The sequence below is a fragment of the Oryctolagus cuniculus genome, chromosome 15, assembly GCF_051225735.1.
Source record: "Oryctolagus cuniculus isolate XC-2025 breed Fujian yellow rabbit chromosome 15, ASM5122573v1, whole genome shotgun sequence".
In the NCBI taxonomy this organism is placed as follows: Eukaryota; Metazoa; Chordata; class Mammalia; order Lagomorpha; family Leporidae; genus Oryctolagus; species Oryctolagus cuniculus.
The window spans coordinates 31,107,911-31,132,579 of NC_142881.1; the positions used below are offsets into that span (position 1 = coordinate 31,107,911).

The 24,669-nt window shown below is 36.8% G+C and overlaps 1 protein-coding gene across 9 annotated transcripts in view; it reads left to right on the forward strand.

Annotated features, from left to right (window-relative positions):
- Positions 1-24,669, forward strand: part of HPSE2 (heparanase 2 (inactive)) — a 716,512-nt gene that overhangs the window by 413,673 nt on the left and 278,170 nt on the right. For 3 of the 9 annotated variants that reach the window (XM_002718623.6, XM_089314563.1, XM_089314565.1), the window contains one exon: positions 12,510-12,683. The exons of 3 other annotated variants lie outside the window; for them this stretch is intronic. In XM_002718623.6, the coding sequence (XP_002718669.1) occupies positions 12,510-12,683 (174 nt within the window). The remainder of the gene's footprint in view (positions 1-12,509; positions 12,684-24,669) is intronic. 3 more of the 9 variants (XM_089314567.1, XM_089314566.1, XM_089314562.1) reach the window with 1 other exon arrangement.

Consider the following 24,669-nt stretch of genomic DNA (forward strand, 5'->3'; position numbering starts at 1 on the left):
TTGCCATAGTTTGGGCGTGCCGAGACATAGAAACCAAGATAAATATAGATGTGCCAGAGATTTATTTGGAGAAGTGGGGTGTTGGTGATGGTAAAGAAAGCCTTCAGATAATTCTAATATCTATGGAAAAAGGAAAGGAAGGAGGATATGATAGCAAGCATCTTAGATTATAGCACAGCTCCAAAAATACTTCAGTCAGGCCCATGTGGAGTACTCAAGCCAAAACTGTATTTAGGAAGAGTCCTATGACATGCTGTCATGGATCTGCTTTAGTATCTTTGACTGCCACACTCAGTCATCAACTGGGAATAGCTCATGGGAAGTGTGACCTTAGCATAGAGCCATTAATCAGTTATGCTCTTTGTAGCAGGTACAGTTTTGTGGTTGCTACACACACATACATGCACATTCACACACTTATAAGGAATCAGATTCTATCATACATGACACAGACAGGGACTAGATATGGATCCTACGCACATAGAGAGGAGTCAGACACATACACTAGAGATCAGACTTTACCATACTATTAGTATTATAATTTCTCATTCATAATGGGTTTTATACAAACTTACTCAGAGAATCTAAAGAAATGATCTCCATTTGTCGCTTTGTTTTAATGTGACAATACATACCATGATGACAATTGAGTTTCTGTAATACAACAAAATTATAAGGTGAGAACTTCCAATAGTCATGAGAGGCCACTTAGACTATTTCTAAGCATTTGAGATATAAATCACCAAGTGTGAGATGAGTCAGTAGCTTGAAAATGAACTTCCATTTCTGTGCATTTCTGGGTAGAGATTTTTCAAATTAGCAACACATCCAAAAGAAAAATAATATACTACAAAAGTAGGACTTTTGTATGTGACCAACACGACTCATGCATATATTTTTCTCTCATTATTCTATCCCATGTTATAATCTACTTGTGTCCAAGTTACTATATCTCAGACTATAAATTCCTTGAAGGCAAGGACCATGTCTCATCTTTGATTACACTCAGTACCCAAGTGACTAATTCAGTGCCAAAAAGTATTTGGTGACCTCTTTCTTTAACCCTGTGCTTCCTTCCCTGGGCCAGCTCTTTATAGTTTCACATCAGAATCACAGCCTTTGGAGAGATGCCCCATATCTCTCTATAATCATTGCTCTTCCCTGCATTATTTAACAACCACACCCCTCACTCAGGGGGGAGCCAGATTTCTTTTAGAGCCAAAATGGTTTTAAGTCAAGTAAAAATTGTTGTGCATCTTACTTTTCTTTGGTAAGATTTATCACTGGCTCAGTAGAACCTTTGCCAAAAAATTGGTTAGTTTGTCATCATGGCATATTAAGGAATTTCTTCCTAAGAAAATATCTTCATGACTAAAGAAGCCAGCTTCTGTAAAATCCCTACCCAAAATACCACTCCCACTCTAAACCACCAAGGCATGTTCAGTGGCTTCCATATGGAAATAGATTTTTTTAAGTCACTAACATGTTCTGGAAAATGATGGACTGTGATGTTTAGGTGATAATATGATCTCTTGAGAATTCTTCCTAGTCTTCCAGTGGTCTACTACAATTCTTCAATTTGTGTATACTTTATTCTTTTTAGGAACAATATATTGATATTTGTTTTCTTGTGTGGAAATGAAAATAGCTTAGGAAAGTAGGCAAGACAGGTATTATTATTCAGTTAAATGATTTGTCCAAAGGGACAGAGTGAAAATGGTGGCCAATGATTGGAAAACAGAGAGATCAAATAGACTACAATATTTAGGAAATAAAATAAACAATAATGTATACTCAGTATCTGCTATGTACTGGGCATGGAAGCTAGACTTAAAAACACAAGGTCAAATAAAATCTGTGTAATTTATCTCTTGTAAGGTCATCTATATTAAAATAAATAAAAATCCTATTATAATTGTAAATAGAGATAGTAACAAAATTTTACAGAAGCTCTTAGAATGAAAATCAAGAGTCTCTGGCCCCTCCTACCACCACTACCTACCCCAACCCTTCACTTCAGAGGTAACCTTTCTCATTAATGTAAGTATGTTGAATGTATTTTCTTTTTAGTATTTTTATTAGGAAAAGCTAAAATTATACAAAATTAGAATAATGTAATAAATACATATTACACATCAATATCTAACTTTAAGATCAGTAAATTTTTACATATGGACATAAATAATTATTTAAGAGGTAGGAGGGAGAGACAGGAAGAGAAAGAAAGAATGAGCATGTGTGAGCATGAGCAATTTCGTCTACTGGTTCACTCTCTAAATGCCTGCAATAGCCAAAACTGGGTCATAGCCAAAGTTGTGAGCCAAAAACTCAATCCAAGTCACTCATGTGGGTAGCAGGAACTCAGTTAACTGAGCTATCATCATGTTTTTCAAGGCACTACTCCATTTTGTGTACATTCTGAATTTATGGAAAATACCAAGTTGCTTATTGTTATGAATTAAACAGAACTTGGTTTCCCAAATTCATGCAGATGCTTAAACCTCATTGTCTTATGTTAATAGTTAATAGATTAATGCTAATGGGCGATGGGTTAGGGTAGATACTTGATCTAATTATGGCTGTTTTGAGATCATGCCACTGGAACATCTTTAGGTCTTTGGGGCTTGTTCCCTGGAAGGTAGTTCTCATAAGAGTATTTTTTAATAGAATTGGGTTCTTCCTTCCTTCCTTCCTTCCTTCCTTCCTTCCTTCCTTTCTTTTAAGATTTATTTCTTTATTTGAAAGTCAGAGTTACACACAGAGAGAAGGAGAGGTACAGAGAGAGAGAGAGAGAGAGAGGTCTTCCATCTACTGGTTCATTCTCCAGGTGGCTGCAATGGCTGGAGCCAGGAGCCAGGAGTTTCTTCCAGGTCTCCCATGTGGGTGCAGGGTCCCAAGGACTTGGGCCGTCTTCTACTGCTTTCCTAGGCCATAGCAGGAAGCTGGATTGGAAATGGAGTAGCCAGGACTTGAACCGGTGACCACATGGGATGCCAGCACTGCAATCTGCAGCTTTACCTGCTATGCCACAGTTCAGCGCCAGTAATTTTTTTAAAGATTTATTTTATTTATTTGAAAGAGTTACAGAGAGAGGTAGAGACAGAGAGAGAGGTCTTCCAACCGCTGACTCACTCCCCAGATGGCCACAACAGCCGGAGCTGCGCCGATCTGAAGCTAGGAGCCAGAAGCTTCTTCTGGGTCTTCCACGTGGGTGCAGGGGCCCAAGGACTTGGGCCACCTTCCACTGCTATCCCAGGCCATAGCAGAGAGCTGGATTGGAAGTGGAGCAGCCCGGACTAGAACCGGTGCCTATATGGGATGCCGGCGCTTCAGGCCAGGGTTTTAATCCGCTGCACCACAGCGCCCCTCCCCCCAATATTGGTTTTTAAAGCTGAATTTGGGCAAGCTTCTCTCTCCTGTTTCCTGGTTTACCATGTGCTCATTCTTTCACACACCCTCCAACATTGCCAGACAACCAAACTACCAAGCTGGAACTGTGAATCTCCAAAGTGTAAGGCAAAATAAATATTTTCCTTCCCAAAGAGTTCCTCTCAGGTATTTTAGTTAAAGTAACAAAAATTGTGTGATTATATCGAATTTTCCTGTTTTAAAAGTTTTATTTACGCACACGTGCATACACACACACACACACAGAGAGAGAGAGAGAAACTAACTACCATCTATTGGTTCATTTCACAAATGCCTGCTTTGGGCAGGGGCCAGGCTGGGTCCAAAGTCAGGTGTTGAGCATGCAATCCAGGTTTTCCACATGGCAGAAGAAATTCAGTTACTTAAGCTGCTATCACTACCTCCTACATTATCAGGAAGCTGGAATCCAGAACGAGAGCCAGGTGCTCCAATGTGGAACACAGGCATCTTACCTGCTAGGCTAAATTCCTCTTAGATTCCTTTAAATGTCTATATGGTTATAGTATATGTCTATCTCTCTCCCATTCTTGATATTGGTAATTTGTATCTTCCCTTTTACTCAGTTTGCTAGAATTTTACTAATCTTGTGTTTTTAAAAGGAACTAATTTTGATTCATTGATTTTTGTGTATTTTAAAATTTTTATTCATTTTTATTCTTATCTTTATTATTTATTTATGATAACTTTGGATTTGATTTTATAGATTTTTCTTTGTATAGATTTTTTTATTTTATTTTGAAGGACCCCAAAAGCGGTGTCCTTTTGTGATGACCCCAGAAACACAGACTCCAGACCAGACGATGCAAAAAAAACAGGAGGCAGTTTTATTTCATTTGCGCAAATGGGCCCTCTTCTGGCTGCCACAAGCAGCGGGGGCAGAGAGGAGCCCCGAGCAGCTATCTCACACAGCTTTTAAGGGGCAAAACCACAAAATTAACATACCATAGGGTGGCGTAAGTTTATTGGGCAACTACAAGGGGAGGAGGTCGTCGAGGAGGAGGAGAAACGGGGGGCTACGTGCCCTACGTGTCTAAGCTTGGACAAGGGGAGGGGGTCCTTGAAGAGCAAAAAGGGGTGGCTACGTGCCCTACGTGCCTCGCGGTTTTTTTGTTAAGCTTGAACAAGCACAGGGGAGGGGGCTTATGTGCATACCAGGATGTTCTGTCGCCCTTATCTCTGGGTAGTAGGCCTTATCTCTGGGTAGTAGCTATCTGCTTTCTCTGTGAACTTAGTTTACTCCCCATTTCCCAGGACTGTTTCTGGAATTGCTTGTCTCAATTTCTGGTTTTTTTTTTTTTTTATTTTATTTTATTAAGGCCATTTTTATGGCGGCTCTCAGCCGCTCCTTTCAATTTATTTATTTATTTATTTTGACAGGCAGAGTGGACAGTGAGAGACAGAGAGAAAGGTCTTCCTTTACTGTTGGTTCACCCTCCAATGGCCACCATGGCTGGTGCACTGCGGCCGGCACACTGTGCTGATCCGATGGCAGGAGCCAGGTACTTATCCTGGTCTCCCATGGGGTGTAGGGCCCAAGCATTTGGGCCATCCTCCACTGCACTCCCTGGACACAGCAGAGAGCTGGCCTGGAAGAGGGACAACCGGGACAGAATCCGGTGCCCCGACCGGGACTAGAACCCGGTGTGCCAGCGCCGCAAGGCGGAGGATTAGCCTAGTGAGCCGCGGCGCCGGCCATAGATACAATTCTTATAATGAAATTCTCTTCCTCTCCTCTCCCCTCTATCCTTTCTCCTCTTTCTTTCTTTTTTTTTTTTTTTGATATAGGATATTTTACTTTACATTAAATGTATATGTGTATATCATATTATCTTTATCTTTATCTAGACATCTAGTTTGATTCCATATCTTGGCTATACTAGTTTGCATTTCCACAGTGTATAATGGTGCCCTTTTCTCCACATCCTCACCACTATTTGTTATTTTAAAAAATGTTTAATTTAAATAAGAGGAACAAATTCCTTGTATTTCATATATACTGCTCTTTTTGTCTGTTCAAACCCTTCATGATATTAATCTGTTGTCAGATGTATAGTTTGCAAATATTTTCTCCCATTCTTTAGGATGCCTCTTCACTCTGTAGATTGTTTCCTTTTCTGTGAAGGCTCCTTTGTTTGATATAATTCCATTTGTCTATGTTTGCTTTTGTTGTCTGTGCTTTTTGAGGTCTTACCTAAAAAACTTGTTGCCTATCCCAATGCCTTAAAGTGTATACCTATATTTTCTTCTGGTAATTTAATAGCTTTAATTTTTACATTTAGATCTTTGATCCATTTGAGTTAATTTTTGTGTAGAGGTGGGGCAGGGACAGATCTTGTTTCAGTCTTTGCAAATAGATATCCAGTTTGTCCAGCACCATTTATTGCAGAGACTATACTTTCTCTTGTGTATGCTTTTAGTGATTTAGTCAAGGGTCAACAGGGTGTAGATGTATGCATTCCTTTCCGGGATTCTTTTCTAGATGACTGTTTTTCTGTTTTTAATGCCAATAGCTTGCTTTTTATTTCTAGTAGTTCTGTATACGTTTTGAAATCCGGTATTGTAATTCTCTGAGATCTGTTATTTTTGTTCAGACTTCTTTGATTATTAGTTATCTTTTGTGTATCCATTTGAATTTTAGGATTACTTTGTCTAGTTCTGTGAGGATGTCATTGGTATTTTGAGAGGCATTGTGTTGAATCTGTAAATTGCTTTCTGTAGTGTGAATGTTTTAATAATATTGATTATCTCAACCCAGGAACATGAGAGATAGTTCCTTTGTTGGTGTCTTCTTCAATTTATTTCATTAATATTTTCTAGTTTTCATTGTGAAGGTCTTCCACATCCTTGGTTAGATTTATTGCAAGTTATTTTTTTTGTAACTGCTATGACTAGTTATGTTCTTATAGTTTATTTCTCAGTGAGTTCTTTATTAGTGTATAAAAGTGTTAATGATTTTTGTGTACTTATTTTATATACTTCAAATTTACTGAATCATTTATCAGTCTTAATAGTCTCCTGGTTAAGTCTTTAGGTTTCTCTATATATCGAATTATGGAATCTGCAGACAGTAATAATTTGACTTTATCTTTTCTTATTTGTGTGCCTTCTATTTCTTTCTCTTGCCTAATTGCTTTGACTTAAACTTCCTATACTATATTGAGTAAGACTGGTGAGATTGGATGCTCTTGTCTGATTCTAGATCTTAGAAAAAATATATTCAATATTATGTTGACTATGGTTTGTCATATTTATCCTTTACTATGCTGAACTGTGTTCTTTCTATACCTAATTTGTTCAAGGCCTTTCTCATAAATATACTGAATTTTAGTGAATTATTTTTTTCTGCACATGTTCATATGATCATATGATTTCTATATTTCATTCTGTTGATGTGATAATTATTACATCTGTTGATTTCTGTATATTGAACCATACCTGACTCTGGGATAAATATCACTTGATCTTGATTAATTATCTTTTTGATATGTTGTTGGATTCAGTTTGCTAGCATTTTGTTCAGAATTTTTACATCTATTTTTATTAAGTATACTGTTATATAGTTTTATAATTTGTGGTGTCCTTGCCTGATTTGGGAATCAAGATAAAGTTGGCCTCATAGAATGAATCTGGAAAAATTCCCTTCCTTTCGGTTTTTCAGAATAGTTTGAAAACAGTTGCTGCTAGTTGTTCTGCAAAATCTGGTAGAATTCAGCAATGAAGCTGTGTGGTCCTGGGCTTTCCTTTGTTAAGAGACTTTTGATTACTGTTTCAAACTCATTACTCAATATTGTTCTGTCCTGGCTTTTTGTTTCTTCATGACTCAATTTTTGTAAGTTAATGTATCCAGAAATGTATTCATTTCTTCTACTATTTCCAATTTTTAAAAAAGATTTATTTATTTACTTGAAAGGCATAGTTACAGACAGGCAGAGGCAGAGAGAGCAGGAGAGAGGTCTTCCATCCACTGGTTCACTTTCCAAACGGGCGCAACAGTTAAAGCTGCGCCAATCCGAAGCCAGGAGCCAGGAGCTTCCTCTAGGTCTCCGATGCAGGTGCAGGGGCCCAAGGACTTGAGCCATCTTCCACTGCTATCCCAGGCTACAGCAGAGAGCTGGATTGGAAGTAGAGCAGCCAGGACTCAAACCAGCGCCCATATGGGATGCCAGTACTGCAGGTGGCGGCTTTACCTGCTATGCAACAGTGCTGGCCCCCCAACTTGTTAATATATAACCATTCATAGTTGCCCCTAATGATCCTTCATATTTTTGTGGTATCAGTTGAATATCTTTTATCATGCCTTATTTAAGTCTAATATCTTTATTCTTAGTATGACTAAAAGTTTATCAACATAACCTTTTCCAAAAATAAAGTCTTTATCCCATTGATCTGTTGTATTATTGGTTCTATTTCTTTTATTTGTGTTCTAATCTATATTATTTCTTTCTTTCCACTAACTTTGGGTTTAGTTTGTTATTTTATAGGTTCTCGAGATACATTGTTAGTTTGTTAAATTGATTTTTTTTTAATTTAGGCACGTACTGCTATAAATTTCATTTTTACTACTACTTTTTTTTGTATCCCATAGGTTTTGGTATGTTGTATTTCCATTTTTATTGGTTTCAAGGAATTTTTAAAATTTCTCTTTTTAATTTATTTAATAAGCTGTTCATTTTGGAGTATGTTAGTCAGCCTTCATGTACTTGTTAATTTCTAGAGTTTATTTTGTTTTGATTTCTAGTGTTATTCTTTTGTCATGAGAAAAGATTATGATATAATTTTACTTTATTAATTTATTGAGACTTGTTTTGTGACCTATATATGCTCTATCCTAAAAAGTGTTTCACATGTTGATGAAAAGATTATTTATTCAGCACCTGTTGGGTGGAGTATTCTGTATATGTCTGTTTTGTCCATTAAGTGTATAGTGTAATTTAGCTCTATTCTTTGTTGATTTTGTTTTGTCTGGTTCATCTGTACATTGATGAAAGGGCAGTGTTGAAGTCTCCACTATTGTTTGGAAGCTCGTCTCTCCCTTTAGATGTAATCATGTTTGTTTAGAAAATTCAGTTATCTGGCATTAAGTGCATTTACATTTTAAATCATACCTTCATGTGGGATTGATCTCTTGATCTTTATAGTGGCTGTCTGTTTTTACAAGTTTTATTTTAAATTCTCTTTTGTCTGATACAAATATTGCTACTTCTTTTCATTTTTGGTTTCTGTTTGAATGGAATATCTTTTACCACTCTTTTACTTTCATATATTTCTGCCTACTGGTGAAGTTTCTTAAGAGGCAGCATAAGTCCTGGTTTTGTTTGTTTTGTTGTTTTGGTTTTTGTTTAATCATTCAGATAATCTATACCTTTTAACTGGGGGAATTTAGTCCATTTATATTCAGTTATTAATGATACATAATGATTTGGTTTGGTCTTTTTTAAAATTCTTCAGTATATTTTGAACTTCCTTTGTTCTTTTTTCTGGTGGGCTTTATACTTTCAGATGTTTGTGTGACCATAGATATCTTTGTTTTTTTTTTTTTTTATGTGACCCCTTAAGTATCTTTGGTAAGGCCGGTCAGGTGGTGATGAATTTCTTCAGTTTTTGCTTGTCGTAGAAAATATTTCTCCTTCAATTATTAAAGATAGCTTTACTTGGTAGTCTTGGTTGGAAATTTTTTTCTTGGAATATATCATTCCTTTCCCTTCTAGCCTGTAAGGTTTCTGATGAAAAATCTGCTGTTAATCTAATGAGGGTTCTCTTACAGGTTAGCTGACACTTTTCTCTTGTGCAGATTTTAGAATTCTCTCTTTGTATTGTATTTTTGTTACTCTGGGTATAATATGTTCTTGTGGTGAGGATCTTTTTGGGTTATATCTGTTTGGAGTCCTTTGGGTCTCCTGTACTTAGATGTCCAAATCTTTCTCCACATTTGGTAAGTTTTTAGCTGTTGTTACATTAGAAATGTGCGTTTTTTTAATTTTTTACTTCTCTTTGTCTACAAGAATTTCCAAAATTTAAATATTTGTTCATTTAATGGAATCCCAGTGGTATCAAAGGCTAATCTTATTTGTTTGTTTTTGTGTGACTGAAATATTTCAAAAGGGCTGTCTTCAATTTCAGATAGTCTTTCTCCTGGTTGATCTAGTGTATTGTTGAGGTTTTCAGCTGTATTTTTTACTTCTTGAAATCTTTGTTTCTCAAATTTCTGTTTGATTCTTTTTCTTTTTTTCTAAAGATTTGTTTATTTTATTTGAAAGAGTTACACAGAGAGAGAAGGAGAGGCAGAGAGAGAGAGAAAGAGAGAGGTCTTCTGGTCTTCCATCTGCTGGTTCACTCCCTAATTGGCCGCAACGGCCAGAGCTATGCTGATCCGAAGCTAGGAGCCAGGAGCTTCCTCCCAGTCTCCTACTCGGGTGCAGGGGCCCAAGGACTTGTCCATCCTCTACTGCTTCCTAGGCCATCACAGAGAGCTGGATTGGAAGTGGAGTGGCTGGGACATGAACCAGCGTTCATATTGGATGCTGGCACTGCAGGTGGCGGCTTTACCTGCTATGCTGCAGTGCCAGCCTCCTTGATTCTTTTTCAAGTCTGTCTCTTTGCTGAATATCTCTTTCATATCATGCATCAATTTCCTAATTTTGTTTAACTCTTTATCTGTATTCTCTTGTATTTCTTTGAGTATCATTATAATCATTTTTCCTGAAAGTCTGTCTTTGGGTGTCGGTTTGGTAGGTAACTTTGGCTTCAGTCCCAGTTGGATACTAAAGTATGGTTTCCCTGTACCTTCTTCCATTATAATTTATGGCAGCAGTGGCAGGGAATTGGGGGAACTCCTTTCAGTCTCAGCAAGGGTGGAGAGGTCGAACTGGCAGTGGTTGGTGTCAGAGCATTGCCAAACCCAGGCCTGATGTGAGCATGTGTGGTTACATACACCTACCACAGCTGAGAAAGAGAGAAAGGGAGCTGCACTAGAGCCTAGCCCATCTATGATAAGTGTTCATGGTGCCAGGAAAGCATAGGCTATGCTGGGGATTTTGCACTGGTAACTGCTGATCTGAAGCTGCAGGATGTAGGTAGGACCTTTTACAGGCACCATGGGGTAAGCATGCATGACTCTGGGGTTTCTGGGACTAGCAGCCACAGTCCCAGAGTTATGGAATGCAGAAAAGGCCTTCTCGAGGTTTCTCATGGCAAGCACAGTTTAGATGAGAGCTGTGCACTGTCAGCTTTGGGTCTTGAGCCATGAGATGCAGAAGGGAATTTCCCACATCCCTCGGAGCAAGCAAGAGTGGTGCTGACATTGTGTAAAGTCATCAAATTCTCTGAGCCATGATGTGTGGAGAATAAATTCCGCAGGTGCTGCAAGGTGAGCAAGGCTTCCAGGAGCCCTGAGCCACCAGACACAGAAGGGGTCTTCTCCAGGTCTCAAGGGGCAAGCGAGGGTGACTCCTTAGTTTGTACACCACAGTCCTGTAGCTGTAAATGTTGAGGGGCCTGTCATCTGTTCTGTGAGATGTATGCTGGTTCTGAGGACTGTGGCAGCATCCAGGCTGCCTACTGGCTCCTGAAATAAAATGGAATCTAATAGTGGCTATACCCTAGCAGATTGGGTTCTGGGGACTGAGGGGGCACCCAATATGGGTTCCTTTTATGGAGTAACACAGTCAGTTGGACTCCAGTCAACTTCCCCAACTGGATTTGAAGCCTCTGAGGGTTATGGAATTCCCCTGAAGTTAGGAATGCTGATCTACAGTAATCATTGAGGTCACTGTGCTTTCCTGTTTACCTTTCCCAGCAATGTGGAAATTCTCGGGGGTCTGGGTTAGCAGCTGCAGTGTGCTCTGTTCCTTCCTTTCTACTGGTCTCCTAAACTTTATGCTGTTTAGGGTTCCTGTCCCTTCTTTGCTGATTTCAAGAGTTTTCCTTAAGCTAATCTCCCCAAAATGTTCACCTGATTCATTTCTGTGCCTGAGGTTAAATACAGAACACCTTATTTAACCTTGGATCTTTATTCTCACTGCTCCCAGGGCATCCAGAAGTCACAGCAGATGTACTAGGATAATATTAACTCCTATATCTAGTTATTAAATTTAAAAAGTTTTTAAAACTTTATAGTGCCTAATGTTATTTTATCTGTACCTTGGGAAGAACTGTCTCAAAGGACAAGTGTAATTTGTAGATTTTAAAAGAAAAAATAAAAGCATGTCAGATAAGGAGAATAATTAGAGAAGAAGTTGATGGGGCAGAGAATTTTATAATAAATAGAACCGATTGACATCAACAAAAAAAACCCTTTGAGAAAAATAGAGATGCCTGAAATTGGGGGAGGGGATTATTGGTGAGTGACATAGACATGGAGCAGGAAGAAAATGGTATTGAAAATCCACTAAGGTTTTTCAATATGAGAGAATCTGATGAGATTGATTGAGGGTAGGGGGATGAATTGGCAGGATGGGAAGAACCTAGAATTAGATAGGCAAGTACAGACATGAGAATTCATGAAAATGGACATGATAGCCAGAACAAGAATGGTGGCAATAGGAATGAAGAAATGGGATGAGAATGACACACATGGTGATAGTAGATGATATCTGAGATTAATCTGACAGTAAACAAATCTCTAGTAATGGTTGGGGTATTTCTGTTCTCAGAAATAATAGCTTTCTGGATTGGAGTTAAATTTTTGGAAGTCCCCCCAGACTCAATTATTGCCCAAAACTTATGATCGAGTCATCTTTCCTGGTCATCCACTCTGACACTATTCCTGTCATGTCGTGCAGGAAAATATACCCAATAGGGTCAGATCTTCTGCTTTTTCAAGAAAGTTGTAAATTCAGCTACCTTTTGTAATCTCCTAACTTTTAAACATCAATAATTCAATTTTTGTTAACGAATAAAACACTATACAACTTGGTTGCCAATTTGAAACCTCTCTTAAATTCTGTGTATTGCATAGAAGCTTGTCTGTGTGATTTCTTATCAGCAAGAAACATGTAGAAAGGATTTTTGTACTAGCTAGTGTTTTCCTTTAGTTAGGATGGTGATTTGAAAGTTATAAGACTTTCTCTGCTTCTTCCCAGCCAGGTCTCTAGACAAACTTTATAACTTTGCTGATTGCTCTGGACTCCACCTGATATTTGCTTTAAACGCACTGCGTCGTAATCCCAATAACTCCTGGAACAGTTCTAGTGCCCTGAGTCTATTGAAGTACAGTGCCAGCAAAAAGTACAACATTTCCTGGGAACTGGGTAATGGTAAGTAAAGATGTTATTTCCTCTGAATTGACAGGATAAAGGGGGAAAATGGATTGGTTTGAAAAATATTATCAGTCAAATCATCTCTAATACATTGGCACAAAAAACATTTGGAATGTTTGGTCGTGAGTTTACCATCCAAATGGCAAAAAACTGTAGAATAATTGAATCTACACCATCTGCATTTGTAGAGATCTCTAATTACATCATTTCAAACATGGGGGAAATCCCACAATAAATGGAAAATATAGTGATTTATGACTTAAAAATTTCATGATAGAACCACAAACTACTCTAATTTGAAAGAGTTTTGGTTAAATAAGTTTGAGGACTGCCATATAGTATATGGACTTCTTGAAGGTTCATGATTCATATCAGCATATAAAAGACCCTGAGCAGTCCTGCCACAAATAAATCTGTTTAATATTTTTAATTTAGTTTTCTTAAGCCATTAAACCAAGGTTGGTTTCAGGCTTAGGAGAACCCATACTTAGTTTTAATGCTCTGTTGCCACTACATTGAAATTCTTAATAATTTTTTAACAAGGGGATTCACATTTTCATTTGTGTGGGGCCCTATAAATTATGTTTAACCATTGAATTCTGTCTCTCTCTGTGTGTATATTATCTGTTATTCCTTCCATGGAACAATATCACATCGCACACAGTTTGGAGAAATAGTTCATGAATCATACTGTTTTTCTTGATATACATGCCATTCTGTAGAGTCTATGACTGTAATATTAAGAAAATTAATATGAGTTATCATTTAAATTATGGATAGTATAAATCTGAAAGTTTTCTGATTCTTAAGGTAAAAGAATTTTTTGGTAACCCTCGATCAAAGCAATTGAGCTTAACAAACCAAGACTTCTCTTAAAATACCAATCATAAATTGATTCCATTTTTGTCCATGCTTTATATGTCTGTAGCTAACGTCATTTATTAAACACTAGGTACACATGTGTGTGCATGTATACCCACATACACATGTATGTGCCCTCACATGTATTTATTGAATCCTAGAATTTGAAGTTCTCATGAAAACATGACAATGCACAAAGGTCATAAAAATTAATGTCTGGGGGCCAGTGCTGTGGTATAGCAGGTAAAACTGCTGCCTGCAGTGCTGACATTCCTTATGGGTACTTGCTCGAGTCCTGGCTGCTCCACTTCCAATCCAGCTTTCTGCTGTGACCTGAGAAAGCAGTGGAAGATGGCCCAAGTCCCTGGGCCCCTGCACCCATGCGGTAGATCCAGATGAAGCTGGGAAGCTCCTGGCTTTGGATCAGCATAACTCCAGCTGTTGTGGCCATCTGGGGAGTGAACCAACAGATGGAAGACCTCATTCTCTCTCTCTGCCTCTGTCTCTCTGTAACTATGCCTTTCAAATAAATAAATACAATCTTTAAAAAAAAGAAATAAGGTCCTGTTTTTGCATCAGTAGTCTTTTTTTTTTTTTTACTTTTATTTAGCAAATATAAATTTCCAAAGTACAGTTTATGGATTACAATGGCTTTTCCCCCCATAACTTCCCTCCCACCTGCAACCCTCCCATCTCCCGCTCCCTCTCCCATTCCATTCACATCAAGATTCATTTTCAATTCTCTATATACAGAAGATCAATTTAGTATATATTAAGTAAAGATTTCAATAGTTTGCATCCACACAGAACATAAAGTGTAAAATACTGTTTGAGTACTAGTTATAGCATTAAATCACAATTAAGCACATTAAGGACAGAGATCCTACATGAGGAGTAAGTGCACAGTGACTCCTGTTGTTGACTTAACAAATTGACACTCTTGTTTATGGTGTCAGTAATCTCCCTAGTAGTCTTTAATTGGAATGTGATTCTCATTTTCTTTCCTCCTGTTCTCTCTTTCCCTCTCTCAAAATGGGAGACATTTGGGGAAAGATAGGGACCATATGGAGACCTGCTGTGCTGAACTGGAGAAAATTTGACTATAGAAAGGAGAACTGGGGTAGCCTGAGGATTTTCATATTTTAAATCAGTCTAGGTATTACACGTTCCATGAAATAAGCAGAGTGATGTGATCAGCTTTGAACTAAGCTAATTATTGCATAATAGGCAAAGTCATTTACTTATCCTCCCCATCCCATCTTCAAGTTTAGGTTTTTGATATTCTTTGGTATTCTTTTTTTCCTCTCTTTACCTTACCCTACTCTAACATCAGACTGTATTCAGCTTATTACTTATTACTGCATCTTTCCCTTAAGAGAGCAAAGTATTTTTCAAAAAGGACACTTGAGGGACCAATTAGGCAGAATATTTAAAATAGGTGAATATTATTACACACTTAGAGGAGTAGTAAGCCTATGCTGAACTGAAGAATGCATGCTGTATCCAAAGGCTTTGTTTGCTTGTAAAATATTGTAATACCTGAGTAAAATTGTTTTGTATAAAAAATTAACTAGTTTTAGGTAAGTTTAAAGCAATTAAAACTTACCTACAAGTGATTGACTTTTGGGAAAATCCCTCCAGAGTTTTGGGGATCTCTAGGTGTGGGTGCTTGTTAAAATAAATAAATCTTCAATTGATATAACTAGAGTGATTGGGTGTTGGAGATGGTCTGGGGAAGAGAATATACACAACTTTCTGTGTATCCTCATCTATTTCAGACAATTAAGACCTTGTCCCGCCCCATCCTGCTTCCTCTAACTATTAAATACTTTGGGCATGGAGCTAATTATATTGAAAGAATGTTATTTAATCACCTTAGCCACATAACACTTGATTCCAATCATTGTTCTTTTAAGTGCCTCTTCAGAGCTTAACCAAAACAAAGAATCATTGATGAAGAGGGGGATAGGCATTGTCACATATAATAAAATAAAAATAATCATATAAATAAAAATAGGGAAAAGGCAAAATCTATAAATTAAAAATTCAATAAAGTAGAAAATATCCAGTAATGTTTTGGGAAGTATTTCTGTAAGTGTTATGCGCTTCTCTAATCAAGAAATTTGAAGTTAGCATTTTTCCCTTCCATTTTCTTTTTAAAAGTGTACTTCTATTTTTTGATATGAATTTTATAAATGACCTGCCCAACTCAAGTTGACTTTCAGGGTTTGAAAAAGATTTATTTTATTCTTCCTTTTAATTCATTTTGAAACTATTGATAGTTTTTCTTGTGTTAGAATCACACCCCTTAAGATATCCAATGTATTCAGCTTACAACTATTGTGTGTTGGATATTCAGCCACTTCTTTCTAAAAAAATTATCTACAGGATCATCCCCCTGGCCTAGACTTACTTCTCCAATATTCTGTCCTTTTTCTTCTTTGTAACTTTATCCTTCTGGTCAGAGGTAATGGTTAAATCATCATATCCAGATTCAGGAATGGACAATGGGACTGACCAGTCTCTTATCATTCATGTTTCTATGTACCAACAACCTGTTAACAGATATTTTATCTCTGGAGCAAATCTAGCATTGGAAAAAACTAAACAGACATTTCTTTTGTTGTTTCTACTAAAGTAGCTAAACTACAAGTGACTAACCTACGTTTTTTTTTTCCTTTGAAGTAAGTCAGTAGTGTAGGTTACATTCTACCTAAATCACATCCACTGTCAAGTGGTGCATTAAGCCTGTGATTATAGAGTGGACTGAAATTATGTTTTTGTAAAAATTAAAGAAAAAAATGAAGAAAGGGGGGATTGAGGGAGGGAAAGAGAGAAGTATGGTTATCTTCTTAGACTTATACCTATGGAATATGTGAAATCTGTTCTCTTTATATTAATAAATATGTTTAAAAACAAAAATCAAAAACAAAAAGCCAGTTAAGATCTCAAAAGTCTATGAAAGAATGACTTTCTGTATACAAGAATTATATTAACAATTACATTTTGTGGATATAAAATGTTTTCTTTAATGTCCATAAATTTTAAATTTGATAACTGATTAGTGTCAAATGATGACTGTAATTGTTTATATTTCTGCCAACCATTGGTAAATCTAAAGTAAAGAAGAACTGGGAAATTTTGAAGCTAGGACACAAACTCTGGAAGTGTCCATAGTGCACAAAGCAATTTACAGATTAATACAACCTCCTTCAAAATATCAATGACAATCTTCAGAGAATTAGAAGAAAACCCTAGAATTTATATGGAACACAAAGAACTCTAAATAACAAAAGCAATCTTTAATCAAAGCAGAACTGGAGACAACATAATGACAAATGTTAAGACATACTGCAGGGCTATTATAACTAAATCACCATGGCATTGGCATAAAAATAGGTACATACACTAGTGGTACAGATAGAAACCCTAAAATAAAATCCACACATGTATAGCCAACTGATCTTTGACAGTGTCCACAAAACCATATACTGAGTAAAGGATAGTGATATCCTTTTATCCAATAAATAGTGGTGGGGAAACTGAATATCCATATTGAAGAAGAAGGAAGCTTCATATACCCTTCCCTGTCACCCTACACAACAATCAACTCAAAATGGACCAAAGATCTAAATGTAAAACCTAAAACTTTTAAACTACTGGGGGAGAAGATAAGTTTAACACCTCAAGACATTGACATAGGCAAAAAACTTTTAGAAAAGACACACACACACACACACACAACACAAGAAAAAGAAGACAAATGGTAGGGATTATACCAAACTAAGAAGATCCTGCACAGCAAAGGAAGCAACCAACAGAGTGAAGATACAACCTAAAAAATGGGAAAAATATTTGTAAGCCATGCATCTGATAAGGGATTTATATCCAGAATATATAAGGAGCTCAAGAAATTCAACAATAACAAAACAAAGATTACAGTTAAGAAATAGCCAAGGAGTAGTACTTGAGGATGGATGCCTAGGGAGAAATGGCATTGACTTCAGCCACAGACAGATACCAGAAAAACAAAGGAAGGACAATGTTGCCAGGAGACATATTGAGAGAAATTTTCAGTGGAGAATGAACAAAACAGAACAGAGACTCCATGGAGCAGTGAGGAGAGAGAATAGATGCACAGCTGCCAGTAGTGCACCACCAGTAACTGCTGCATATTCATGGCAGCACCCAGCTGGAAAGCATCATCTTCCAAGGCAAGGTGAAAGGAGGTTGCTGCAGATCTAATGGAGGACTCAGGGACACACCATGAAATAAGTTGGTGTTCTGTGTGGTGTGCATGTCTGGGTAGATGGGCTGTGCAGGCACCCAGAGCTCACTCCAGGCAATTAAACTGCTGGCTCATCTTGGTACATAGAAGGGCTGGGATTATGAACACATTAGCCAGCTCCAACATCCCCTCCTTCTACGCCCAACTTGGGTGTCACTCTAGACTCTTACTCCACCCACAAGTGGTGGTCAGAGCTCCCTGGACTCACCCAGGATACAACTCTCTAATTCCAACTTTAGTCTCAGGAACTATGCTGACCTAGAGAGACACATTTCCAAGAATAATGCCCTCAATCAAAAAAAAAAATCTGACCACCAAGGAGATAATAAGTGATCCCCAGATGTATAATAATCAATGTAGAAATGCAAGAAACATAAAAATAGAAGACAGTATGATTTCACAAAAGAGGGGCAATAATACATTAATACTGGACAGTGAAGAAGGGAAATTTGACAAAATGCCTGAGAAAGAATTCAGGAGAATGATTGTGAAGTTACTAAGAAACACAGAGAAACAGTTGAATGAAATAAATCTGTATGTGACATGGATGAGAAACCTGCAAAGAGATAGAGATAATGAAGACAAAATAGAAATATTAGAAGTATTCAATAAGTCAAAAAACAAATACAATGGAATGCTTTAACAGCAGACTTGAAGAGGTGGAGGAAAGATTATCTCATCAAGAAGACAGGTCTTTTGAAATATGTCATGCACACGCAAAACAGGAAGAAAAATTGAAAATAGTATTTGGGATCTATGGGATACCATCAAATAATCAAAGGAGTTCCAGAAACTATGTTAACAAAGAATGGCTAACAAAACGTATTCAGTGAAATAATAACAGAAAATATTCCCAATTTGGAGAAAGATATGGACATTGAAATACAGGAAGCATATAGAACCCCAAACAGCCATGATCAGAAAAGATTGGCACCAGACACATTATACTTAAAATTTCAAAAGTAAAACATAAATATAATATCCTACAATACTTAAGAGAGAATTAGTATATACTATACTAAGTTGATCTTCTGTATATAAAGATAATTGAAAATGAATCTTGATGAAGAATGGGATGGGAGAGGGAGTGGGAGATGGGATGGTTGTGGGTGGGAGAGAGGTTATGAGGGGAAAAGCCGCTATCATTCAAAACTTGTACTTTGGAAATTTATACTTATTAAATAAAGTTGAAAAAAAAGAAATGCCAAAACACCTTTAAGTGATCTCCTATCAGATTAAAGCAGATTTCTCAACACAAACCCTACAGGCCAGGAGATAATAGAGATATAGACCAAAGTCTAAAAGAAAAAAATTGCCAACTCAGAATACATTACCCAGCAAATCTTTCATTCATAAATGAAGGTGAAATAAAGGCCTTCTATAACAAGCAGAAAATGAAAGAATTTGTCACCACTTGTCCAGCCTTACAAATAATACTTAAGGATTTGCTACAATAGAATCAAAAAGACATTGAGCATCATGAAAGAATGTGAAGGCAGAAAACATCCTAGTAAAAAAAACAAATGAAATTCAAAATAAACAATAGGAATATTCATGGAAAAATGAGAGGACCAAGTCATTACTTACCAATGATAACTCTGAATGTAAATGGACTAAATTCTACAATTAAAAGATAAAGACTGGCTGAATGGATAAAGAAACAAGACCCATCCATAAAGTACTTGCAGGAAACACACTTCACCAATAAAAATATACACAAGCTGCAAGTGAATGTATGAAAAAAGGTATTTCATGAAAATAGAAATAAAAATTGAGTGATAGTAGATATTCTCATACCAGAAAAAATAGACTTTAAGACAAAACTGAAAAGAAACAAAGGACATTATGTAATGATTAAGGATCAATTCAACAGGAAAATATGACTATAGTAAATGTATATGCACCCAATGATAGGGTACCTATTTAAAGCAAATGTTAATGAATCTAAAGAGAGACATGCACTCCAATACAATAATAATTGGGGCCTTCAACATTCCACTTTCATCAACTGACAGATGAAGTAAACAAAATATCAAAATTAACAATGAAACAATGGAAATAATCTACACTGTTGACCAAGTGTATCTAATTGATATCTAAAGAGCTTTTCATCCTGTAGCTACAGAACACACATTGTTTTCATCAGTACATGGAGCTTTCTCTAGGATAGAACAATGCTACCAAAAAAAAAAAAAAAAAAAGACTTGACAATGCAAAAAAAAAAAAAAAAAAAAAGAAAAAAGAAAAGAATCATACCATGTATATGTTATGACCACAATGAAATGAAGCTGGAAATTAACAAATTAAGAAACTCTGGAAAATATGCAAAACATGGAAACTGAACAAATACTCCTGAATGAGCAAAAGGTCATAGAAGAAATCAAAAGGGAAATTTAAAAAAATCCAAGAAATGAATTAAGATGACAACACAGCATATGAAAACGTAAGGGATACAGCAAAGGCAGTGTTCAAAGAAAAGTTAAAGTTCGGGACATGCTCAAGCTGACTTACCTCAAACGGTAGAGTTAGAAACATACCAGGGGATTCCAATTCAATGCCATCCAGGTAGCAAGTACCAATGCCATCTCACTAGTCCCAGTGATCAATTTCTGTTCACAATTGATCATAATGATAGGACTAAGAAACAAAGGGATCACATAAACAAGAATAGTGTCTGCAAATACTAGCTGATAGAAGAAAAAAGGGAGAGAATGATCCAACATGGGAAGTGAGATACACAGCAGACCCATAGAATGGCAGATGTCCTAAACAGCACTCTGGCCTCAGAATCAGCCCTTAAGGCATGTGGATCTGGCTGAAAAGCCCATGAGAGTATTTCAGGCATGAAAAGCCAAGGCACTCTGGGAAAAAAAAAAAAAAAAACTAAATGAAAGATCTCCGTGAGTGAGATCCCAGTGGAAAGAACGGGTCATCAAAGAAGGAGGTCCCTTTCTCTGAAGGGAGGAGAGAACTTCCACTTGGACCATGGCCTTGTCTAAAAATTATCAGTCAGTGAACTCAGGGGGCTTCCATAGCCTTGGCAGCTCATGACAAGAGCCTAGGGTGATTACTGATGCCATAAACAAGAGTGTCAATTTGTTAAGTCAACAACAGGAGTCACTGTGCACTTACTCCTCATATAGGATCTTTGTCCTTAGTGTGCTGTACATTGAGATTTAATGCTATAACTAGTACTCAAACAGTATTTTTCACTTTATGTTTCAGTGTGGGATCAAACTGTTGAAATCTTTACTTAATGTATGCTAAACTGATCTTCTGTATATAAAGAGAAACGAAAATGAATCTTGATGTGAATGGAAGGGGAGAGGGAGTGGGAAAGGGGAGGGTTGCGGGTGGGAGGGACGTTATGGGGGGGAAGCCATTGTAATCCATAAGCTGTACTTAGGAAATTTATATTCATTAAATAAAAGTTTAAAAAAAAAAGAAAAGTTTATAGCAATTAGTGCCTACATAAAAAAATTATAAAGGTATCAAATAAATGATCTAGCTGTTCATCTCAAGGAACTAGAAAAAAAACAAGAACAAAGTAAACTCCAAATTACTAAGAGGAAAGAAATAATAAGAGCTAGAAAAGAAATAAAATTGAAACAAAAAAGATATGAAACATCAGTGAAATGAAGAGATGGCATTTTGAAAAAGTAAACAAAATTGACAAACCATTGGCCCAAGTAACTAAAAAAAGGAGGAAAAGCCCAAGTTAATAAATTCAGAGATGGGCCGGCACTGTGGCTCACTTGGCTAATCCTCCACCTGCGGCGCCGGCACTCCAGGTTCTAGTCCCGGTTGGGGCACCGGTTCTGTCCCAGTTGTTCCTCTTCCAGTCCAGCGCTCTGCTGTGGCCCAGGAAGGCAGTGGAGGATGGCCCAGGTGTTTTGGCCCTGCACCCGCATGGGAGACCAGGAGAAGCACCTGGCTCCTGGCTTTGGATTGGCGCAGCACTGGTCGTGGTGGCCATTAGGGGAGTAATCCAACGGAAGGAAGACCTTTCTCTCTGTCTCTCTCTCACTGTCTAACTCTGCCTGGCAAAAAAAAAAATAAAAAGAAATAAAAAAATAAATTCAGAGATGAAAAATGAGATGTTACAATAGATACTGCAGAACTGAAAAGAATCATCAAGAATTACTACAAATAGCTATATGTCAACAATTGCAAAATCGAGAAGAAATGAGTAGATTTCTGGACACATACAATTTCAAAATTGAGTCATGAATACATAGAAAACCAAAATAGAACAATAGCCAAGATGGAGTTTCAATCAGCATCAGTAGCAAAGACCCTCCTAAAAAAGGGTCCATGACTAGAAGCCTTCACTGCTGAATTCTACCAAAGTTTTGAAGAACTAATCTCAATTGTTCTTAAACTATTCAGAACAGTCCAAAGGGAGGGAATCTTCCCAGATTCCTTCTATGAGGCCAGAATTACCTTATTTCCTAAACCAGAAAATGATACAATGAAGCAAAAATACTCAGTAAAATACTAGCTGATTGAATTCAGCAACACATCAAAAAGACCCTTGGTATGCAGGGATGGTTCCACATACTCAAACACTTAGTAGGATGGCCAAATTTAAAAAGGCAACTAAAAACAGAAAACAGCAGATGTTGATAAAGATATGTGGAAACTTGTGGGGGTGGATGTAAAATGGAGTACCCACTTTCGAAAACAATCTGGCAGTTCCTTAAAATGTTAGATATCAAGTTGTCATATAACACAACAACTCCACTCTTAGATATATATCCAAGAGAAATGAAGACATATTCACACAAAAACTTGTATATGCATGTTCATAGTTACATTTATTTATCATAGTAAAAGAGCACAAACAGCCCAAATTTCCAGTAATTGGTAAATGAATAAATATCTGCATAATGGAATATTTGTAAAACAAAATGGAGTACAAAAACATTCTGTGTCATGGGTAAGCCTGGAGAAGATTATGCTAAATGAAAGAAGACAGTTACAAAACACATAAATTGTATGATTTCCTTTATGTAAAATATCCAGGATTGGTAAATCTACAGAGACAGAAAATAGATTACTGGCTGGGACTGGGAAGGGAGGTAGGGTTGGATTGAAGAGTGACTGCTGAAAGGATTTCTTCCTCGGATGATTAAAGTATTACATAATTTGTTGTGGTCATGGTTGAGTGACTGTATAAACTAAAAAACATTGAATTATACACATTAAATTGGTAAGTTGTATGGCATATGAATTATATCTCAATAAGCTGCTTTAGCAGAAAAAACAATTGTGTGTGTTTATCTTTTTATTTTGTAAAGGTTTATTTATTTATTTGAAAGATTCATAGAGAGAGTGGAGGAGACAGGGGACGAGGGAGAGAGAGAGAGAGAGAGAAAGAGAGTGATACCTTCCAACTTCTGTTTCTACTCCTCAGGTAACTGTAACAGCTGGGGCGGCCAGGCTGAAGCCAAGAGCTTCTTCCAGTTCTCCTATGCCCCAAGCACTTGTGCCATCTTCTGCTGATTTTCCCAGGCCATTAGCAAGGAGCTGGATCAGAAATGGAGCAGCTGGGACTCAAACCTGTGGCATTACTCACTACAATGCCAGCCCCCTCTTTTTTTTATTTTGAAAGGGCCTAGCAATGCATAAGCCATGCCATTAGTTACTGGCAGAAGAATCCCTTAGGAGGTTTATTTTTACAATGATAAGCAATATCACCAACCTATATTTGCATAGTATTTAGTCTATATAGAAATTCTAAGAGAACTCTTCTATGTTAGACCTCAAAATGCTACATAAAGTGCCCAATAAAGTATTTTATAGGTGAGAAAATAGAAAGGTGGAGTGAATTGCTGAAAGAGGTAGTTAAGTGCTAAGTCTATATCAAGAACTTAGGAATCCTAATGGAAAATAAGGTATTTTTCCTAACACCATATGGTTTGCTATTTTAAATGCTACTGTGACTTCTTGGCTTTCTTTAGTTTATTTGGCTTTCATTTAAAAATATTAGCCACCTAGTAGTAGGATAAAGATTTGACAAATGAAGTAGTAAATAATAGATATGGCTGTCTAAATCCTTGTAGAGGAGATAGATATTAAATAAGATATGAAAACAATTGATCATTATTTTTTCAATTTAATAATTCTTCATAAATTTAAAGACTTGTGTAACCATTTCCATGATCCACTTTTGGAACATTTCCATCACCCTCAAAAGATCCCTTGTGCCAGTTTATAGTCAATCTGTTACTCTTCCAGGTCCCAGGAAACACTAATCTACTTTTTGTCTTTTGTATATTTGTCTTTCATGGATATTTCATGTAACTGGATTCATAAAATATGTAGTATTTTGCATCTTCTTTCAGCATAGTGATTTTGAAATTTACCCATTATAGCATGTACAAATAGTTCACTGCATCTTACTCGTGAATAAATTCTAATATATAGATATATTTTTTATTTTCCATTCACAGCATGACAGACATTTGTATTGTTTCTACTTTTGGTGATGATAAATAATGCTACTCTAATCAAATATTCACATACACATCTTTGTATGGCCATAGGCTTTGGTCTCTTTTTAGGAAGATACTCGGAGTAGCATTGCAAGGTCATGTGGTAAATTTATTTTTATTGTTAAAGAAATTGACAAGCTGCTTTCTAAAGTTTTAAGTTTCAAACTTTTCTAGAGTTCTGTTTACATTTTTACCACCAATAAATAAGGACTCCCATGTCTACAACTTCCTTGGCAGCACTCAATATTGTCTATCATTTTTAAAGCTTATTAACTATAATCGTACATAGTTGGGGGCAACATTGTGTCACTTCTGTACATGTATGTAATATGTATTG